Below are 8,188 nucleotides of genomic sequence, written 5' to 3'. Positions count from 1 at the left end.
TTTGAAATAATGGAAATTTTTTTTTTTTTTTTTTTTTTTGTTCCCTACCAAAGGATTAGGGACACGATCCAACAAGCAATCCCAAGAAATTTTTGGAATTGAAAAGAATTAAGAACGAATCACGATCAAAATTGATGAAATTGGACTTACACGACTGTAGTGGTGTTTCACGGTCCGTATAAGTTTTCACAAGCCGTATAAGTGGTCGTGTAACAACACCAACTTGAGGCAGAATGTTGGTTTTTGGGATCAAGTTTCACGAGGGCTTCAGGTTGACTTTCACGGACCGTATAATGGTTCACGGTCCGTGGAACCCGTCCGTATCTTAGGACCAAAATTGGGCAGAGACTGGTCCAAATAGCTCGCCTTTCACGGACCTAAATTTGAGTTTCACGGACCGTATAATATTTTATGGTTCGTGGAACTCGTCCATATAATATGATCTCGGAAAAAACTTCAGTTGGCTCGGGATTTGTGCACGAATTTCTTAGATTTGCTGACTCTTATGGCCCCACACAACCTAGTATTTTCCTTTTTGGGGTAGAAAACAACTTTTCACAACTTTGGGAAATATATTTTGGATTAAACTCACCCTTTGGTCTTCTTCTTCCCTATGAAGATATGAAGATGTTCAAGAACATGAAGAACAATTCAAAATTTCAACTACCTTCAAATCAACTTGTTTTTCCTTCAAATTTCATATCCAAGCTCCCTTTGATATGGAGAACAAAGCCCACTAATCAATTAACCCCAATTTCAACTCAATCACCAAACCCACTTTTGAATTTTTCAAAGCTTCAAAGCTCAACAATGTGAATGACTCAATATGACTCCGAATAACTTGAAACTTAAGATCTAGACTCAAATAACACTAGGGAACTCAAATCTAGTGTCAAAAACAACAAACAAGGAATAATCAAACACGAATTTGAATTTTTCAATTTCAATTTTTTTTTTTTTTGATTTTTTTGTAGAATCAAACCCAAGCTAGATTTGTTGAAACAAACCTAATTTAGGCTCTGATACCAATTGATATAAGAACGAAAACGCGGAAACGAGAAATTAAAAGGATAAACAAAAGGAAAAGAAAGATAGATAGATTGACACAAAAATAGGCACAATTAGGCAACCAAGGTTCTTCAATAACCAAGACCTCCTAATTCTTGTCTTTCATTTCATTTAGGGACTTTTGATGAATTATGAATATTTTGAGTGTTTTAGGGTTATCTCTAGAGAGAGAAACTTGTGAGAGGCCTTTGGTAGGCTCTTGTTGATTATTGATTGTTGAGAGGATTGGTTGCTTGGGAATTCAATTCCCTTGAGGTCTGGTGCTATCTAGAGTGTAATTAGGAGGTCTTGGTTATTGAAGAACCTTGGTTGCCTAATTGTGCCTATTTTTGTGTCAATCTATCTATCTTTCTTTTCCTTTTGTTTATCCTTTTAATTTCGCGTTTCCGCGTTTCCGTTATTGTATCAAAGATGAAGGGGGAAAGAACATTGGGCAGATCTCATAAACAGGGAATATGAGAAAAATCCCAAAACAAGGGATAGAATGGAGGAAATCATTGATATAAGCTCATCTAAAAAGGAACCATCTGACCTATTACGAGAAAGGAAGCCATGTAGATGTAACGGTTTAGAAAGAAGTATGGAAGGTTGAAATAGAAATAGAACACTTCACCATCAAGAAAAGAACTACAATCCGGATCTTGGTCCTCATGGGCAAAACCGGTGGAAAAAAATGGTGGGTCTTCTTTGGGGAAAAACATGGATGAGGAAGGAGATCTTAAAGCTAAGAAGAAACTGGAATAAGTCAGATAGAACTCCATAGGATTAGTCTTTTCCTAAATATATCCTTGTACAAATTTTAGAGTCTAGTTCCTATGATCTGTTGTATATGGTTGTAACCAAAGGGCTAGAATTGTACTTGTTGACATCAATAAAAATCAATAGCATATTCTACTAATTTGTGCCTAAATTTATTTAACATGAATGTTTTCTTGATGTAAACAAGTAAATGTTCTTACCTATGTCTATGCAATAACCCCAATGGCCATGAGTTGAATATTGTTATAAATTACTAGCCATACTATGGGATTACCTTTTTAGTTATGCCAAAAAGGGGAAGATTAAATTGTGCTAACCATTTTTATGACTTATATACTAACATGATAATTCTTAAGTTCAAGTCGAAGCTGTAAGTGCATGGAACAAGTTGAAACATGATACATGAGCACAGATAGACACAGAGTTTGTCATCATCAAAAAGAGGGAATTTGTTGGCATCAGCTAGACTAATGCATATATGAGTTTTGATGATTGTCAAATGGGCAAACAATGATTGACAAAAGATCACATTGGTACCATGAAGAAGACAAACCAGGTCTAGAAATATATGAGAATGCACATGAATGATTGAACAGAGTTAGACATCTGGATGAAGGAAGCAGAAGTTCCTACCACAAATTCAATGTCTCCATAAGCAAGGATGCATCACATATTAAACAAGTCCAAAGACCAAATCTATCGCAAAAAAAAAAGTTGCAAGTAACGCACATGAATCAGGTACATAGACATGTTCTATCAGATACATACAAGCAGATAAGCACAGTAAAAGAAGTGAAGAAGATGACCTAGCCAGGCACGCAAAGATATTTAGTGTATTGCATGAATGGTATACGTATAAGACAACTGAACAAGGCAACAAATGGAGAGAAGATGACTGAGTGAAAGAAGCAGTTCATTGAAGAAATATAATAAGAATGTAAAAAAAGTTCTATACCAAAGACTCATCATATGCAAAAGAAGGATGATCGTAGGTCTTTCAAGTACAAGGAATGAATGATCTTGCAGTGATCAGTGGTGAAGTGACTCAAAAGACAATGTTATGAAGGAAGAAATTATTCAGCTAAAGAGTTCACAGACAAAGCATGTGCATCAGATTAACAGAAGAACCAGGTTTGCAAACATGTTTCATCATAAAACAAGAACAAAATCAGAAGTTAAAGAGTGAGTCAAGATTGAAGGCATGAATTTATTCCAGCAATGAATAAATGCATGTGGAGAAGACAGACACAGAGCAACCTAGATATATGAAACAGGTATGCCAGCATGTTCCAGCCAATATCTCATTAGTAGTTCAACGACAGATGAATTATGAACGAGACAGGGTGGATAGAACAGGTTTATGAACATGTTCTATCTCAGATAGTGCAGAGAATCAGAGACAGACGAAGAAGGTAGATGAAACAGTTTTGTGAACATGTTCCAGGGCAAGTCCTACAACAACTAAGATTTTCAAAATTATGGAAAGAAATCAAGTATGAAAGATTCCTTTCCATATTTGTAGAGATTAGTAAGCCTTCTATAAGGAAAAGAAACCGACTCGACAAGGCAAGAATCCAAGTACAACACAAACCCTATGTGCGTGTCATTAACCGATTAGGAAAGGGTTTTGTGTTCAACTGACTTGTGGAGCATAATGCTATAAATACCTAGGTCTTTACAAGAAGAAGTTTGCGCACCCACGAAGAGAGAATTCAGAATATGGAGAAAGGAGAGGATTTATCCATCATATTCAAGAATCCGCGGTTGCGTCCCTAGTGCAATAAGACGGATTGAAGGAGCTATTCTACTGAATAATGTTTTCCAATTCTTAAGTCTAGAACCTTGTATTAGGTTTGTGCTATCAAGTGTATCTTTATCAGCTTATTTAGAAGCATTAAAAGTAGATTCAAAACATTGTAACTTCAAGTAGGAGTTTACTACTTGAAGATAGCTTGCTAGTCAGAGTTAGGTAGCAAGGTTGTTGTAGGGATTAGGTTGCAGAGTTTGTAACTTAATTTGTAGTTGGCTCAGTTGTAGTGAAGTTGCTGGGGAAATCCTACAGGTCTGTAGGTCGTCATTTTTATCAACTTTTGAGTCGGGTGGTTTCCACGTAAATATCGTGTGCTTTACTAACCTGCAGTTTTATTCCACAAAGACAATTGCATAGAACATGTACAGTAACGTGTTTCATCCTATAAGAAAGAATTAGATATGCATAGGATAGCCAGTAGGTCGTGCAACCTAACAATACCATTTGACTTAAATGACCTTCTTGGTCTGTGTTTTCTATCTTACCACCCCTGTGTGGTTTTGATGGCGTGGCCTTCTCAGCTAGCTTTTGAAAATATATGCCCCTCTTTGTCGTTGTTCGACTCATATGACCCTCTTGGTCATTACTCGTATGAAATGTCCCTCTTGGCTCTTCATCATGAATGGCCCTTTTGGCGTTTGTTAGCATGAATGGCCCTCTTGGCCGCTTGTTTTAATGAATAGCCCTCTTGACGGCTTGTTTACTGAATGGGCCCTTGGCGTTTGTTTGAATGAATGGCCTTCTTGGCATTATTTGTATAAATGGCCCTCTTGGCGATTATTTATATAAATGGCCTTCTCAGCAATTTATATAAATGACCCTCTCGGCAGTTTATATGAATGAATGGCCCTCTCAGCAGTTTGTATGATTGAATGGCCCTCTCGGTAGTTTATTTGAATGAATGGCCCTCTCGGAAGTTTATATGAATGGCCCTCTTGGCATGTTTGAATGAATTAATAGCCCTGTCGGTAGTTTGAATGAATGAATTGCTCTCTCAGCAGTGCAAATATTTGAAATGAATGGCCCTCTCGGCAATGCCTGAATAAATGGCCCTCTTAGCGTGCAAATGTTTGAAATGAATGATAGACATGACCCTTTTAGCTAAATTATCTTTCTTTCGTCATTCATTTCAGTTGTGACCCTCTTGGCCCGATATGCAATTTCATCCGTTGTGTGGCCCTCATGGCCTAATAATATTATCCTTATGACGTTTCGTCCATTGTAGCCCCCTTGACTTGATGGTGCCACCCTTGTGTCGTTCATATCTTTGTAACTATTACACCTCGCACTTTCAGAGCATGAGCATACAACATACTTCACTGTATTAATGGAGTATCGGAGATGTCCCATGATACAATACTAAAAATGAAAATAGAATTAAAATGCAAGAAAAGAAAAGGATAGATAATTTGACACAACTTAAGACCTAATTTAGCAACCAAAGTTATAGAAAACTAAGACCTCTAAATTAAGAACAAAAGAAACACCAAACTCTTAGGATGACCAAGAGGGATTTGGAATCCCAAATAACCAATCCTCTCAACAAGAATTCCATCAAAGGCTAAACAAACTCTCACACTCAAAGTGTTTACAATCTCAAAATATCAATATTCAAAATAGTCTCCCTTCCAAATGAAATAAACTACTATTTATACTAAGGCTCAAAAGAAGACAACTACACTATTACAATTTTACCCTTAATGAAGTAAGTGCCTTGTTTGGGTGTCTTCTTTTGGGAGCAAAGCTTGAATTTGCAATTCTTCAAGTAATGGCCACATTGCAAGCATGACCATCTTCAACCCTCTTCTCCAAACCATCCTCCCATGCTATCATGAACACTTGAAATCCCGGGAAGGTGCTAGAGTATATTCAAGTATGTCTCTCCTCATGAACAATGCTTGCATAGCTTGAAGTTCCCTCGCTTGGCTCCTTGTAAAAGGTCTTGATGCCACTTGAATTGTATCATTCTCTCCTTCTTGAAGAGAATTTGTCCTCAAATTTAAGGGATCATCATCTTGAACCACCATAGGAGAGAGATCACACATTGAAGGTGTTATGAACTTGGTATTCGGGTGGAAGATCAATTTTGTATGCATTATCATTGAGTCGTTCAAGTACTTCAAATGGACCATCTCCTCTAGGCATCAACTTGGTCTTTCTTTTGTTGGGAAACCTCTCTTTCCGAAAATGTACCCAAACCCAATCACCCGGTTCAAGCACAACTCGTTTGCGACCTTTGTTTGCTCTCTTGGCCATTTCTTGATTCTTTTTCTCAAGGTGAAGCCTCACCTTCTCATGCAACTTCTTCATGGCCTCAGCTCGTTTGTTGCCATCTAAACTCAACACAACATCTTGAGACAATGGGGTTATATCTAAAGGGGTTAGGGGGTTAAAACCATAAACCACTTCAAAAGGTGACATGCCAATAGTGCTATGAATGACTCTATTGTAAGCAAATTCAACTAAAGGCAATTGATCTTCCCAAGATACTAGTTTCCCTTTAACCATGGCCCTAAGCATAGAACCCAAGGTCCTATTGACAACTTCGGTTTGGCCATCGGTTTGTGGGTGACAAGAGGTAGAAAATAACAATTTAGTACCAAGTCGTCCCCACAATTCTTTCCAAAAGTGGCTAAGGAATTTGGGATCCCTATCGCTCACAATGGTTTTGGGAATACCATGCAACTTCACCACATGTTCAACAAACAAAGATGCAATATAAGGAGCATCATCAACTTTATGACAAGCAATTAAATGAGCCATTTTAGAAAATCGATCAACCACAACAAAGATGCTATCTTTTCCCTTTTGGTTCTAGGCAAACCCAACACAAAATCCATCGAAATATCAACCCAAGGTTGTTGAGGGGTGGGAAGAGGGGTATACAAACCATGGGGAAGGAGTCTAGACTTGGCGCCTCGACACTCGATGCATTGGCCACAAATCTTAGCCACATCCCTCCGCATATGAGGCCAATAAAATTGCTTCTTAAGAATTCCCAAAGTCTTATCAATCCCAAAATGTCCCATCAATCCCCCATTGTGCGCCTCCCTCACAAACAATTCCCTCCAAGAGCTCATGGGCACACACAAACGCTTGTTTTTGAACAAAAAACCATCAAACCTAGAATAGGGAATAGAAGACCTATCCCTAATCCACTTCTCCCTTTCCCACTCTTCGCAATCTAAATAGATCTTGGCAAAGACGGGGTCCTTGGGATACAATGTCTTCAAGCTTTCAAAACCCATCAATTTGGAAGACAAGGTGTTAATCAAAACATGTTTCCTTGATAGGGCATCCGCCACTACATTCTCCTTTCCCTTTTTGTATTGGATTACATAAGGGAAGGTTTCAAGGAATTCAACCCATTTAGCATGCCTTTTGTTCAACTTTCCTTGGGCCTTAAGATGTTTTAAGGACTCATGGTCGGTCCTAATCACAAACTCTTTAGGCCACAAGTAGTGTTGCCAATTACCCAAAGCTCTAATCAAAGCATACAACTCAAGATCATAGGTGGTGTAATTCAACGTCGCACCCTTAAGCTTTTCACTAAAATAGGCAATGGGTTTTTGGTCTTGCATCAAAATGGCACCAATACCTACTTTGCTAGCATCACACTCAATTTCAAAGATTTTGTCAAAATCGGGTAATTGCAACAACGGTGCGGAGCTAAGCATTTGTTTTAGAGTTTCAAAAGCCTTTGCTTGCTCCACACCCCAAGAAAAAGGTTTATCCTTTCGGATTACCTCGGTCAAAGGAGCGGCTATGGTACTAAACCCCTTAACAAACCGCCTATAAAAACTAGCCAATCCATGAAAACTTCTAATATCACCAATGGATTTAGGAGTTGGCCAATTCTTAATAGCGTCTATTTTGGATTCATCAACCTCAACACCCCTTGAACTCACAACAAAACCCAAGAAAACAACTTCATCAACATAAAAAGAGCATTTAGTAACATTAGCATAAAGTTGTTCTTGTCTAAGCACTTCAAACACACATTTCAAGTGAATAACATGCTCATCCATGATTTTACTATACACCAAAATATCATCAAAGTAAACAACCACGAATTTGCCAATAAAAGGTTTCATGACATGGTTCATCAAACGCATGAAAGTACTAGGAGCGTTAGTGAGGCCAAAAGGCATCACCAACCATTCATATAGACCAAACTTGGTCTTGAATGCGGTTTTCCACTCATCTCCGGGTTTCATCCGGATTTGATGATACCCACTCCTAAGATCTACCTTGGAGAATATGCATGAACCATTCAACTCATCAAGCATGTCGTCAAGACGAGGTATGGGATGGCGATTGTTATATCCCGTCTTTTTGCATAATCGAAAAATTCGAAATAATTGTGAATTATGAGAAAGGAGGCTATGTTTGAATTTTTCTTAGTAGGTGGGGCGGATATGGAAGCTTGAATGCGGAAACGTTGGAAAAGGCGTAAGGGCAAAATTGGAATTTTGAAAGTTTATTTTGGAAATTGCAAAACATGATTCATGCAAAATTTGGGCCAAAAAAAAAAATAAGACATAAGGCCCA

At 38.1% G+C, this 8,188-nt stretch overlaps 1 protein-coding gene across 1 annotated transcript in view; it reads right to left on the bottom strand.

Moving 5' to 3' along the window:
• Positions 1-5,466: 5,466 nt before the first annotated feature.
• LOC132053665 (uncharacterized) overlaps positions 5,467-8,188 on the bottom strand; it is a 105,771-nt gene continuing 103,049 nt past the window's right edge. Inside the window, exons 6-8 of the mRNA XM_059445778.1 lie at positions 6,431-7,952; positions 5,715-6,065; positions 5,467-5,653 (exon numbers count right to left, since the gene is read on the bottom strand). Of these exons, the coding sequence (XP_059301761.1) occupies positions 5,467-5,653; positions 5,715-6,065; positions 6,431-7,952 (2,060 nt within the window). The remainder of the gene's footprint in view (positions 5,654-5,714; positions 6,066-6,430; positions 7,953-8,188) is intronic.

The sequence above is a fragment of the Lycium ferocissimum genome, chromosome 4 (genome assembly GCF_029784015.1).
Source record: "Lycium ferocissimum isolate CSIRO_LF1 chromosome 4, AGI_CSIRO_Lferr_CH_V1, whole genome shotgun sequence".
NCBI classification, from domain to species: domain Eukaryota; kingdom Viridiplantae; phylum Streptophyta; class Magnoliopsida; order Solanales; family Solanaceae; genus Lycium; species Lycium ferocissimum.
The sequence above is the reverse complement of the archived record's forward strand: the minus strand, read 5'-3'. Positions and strand labels throughout refer to the sequence as shown.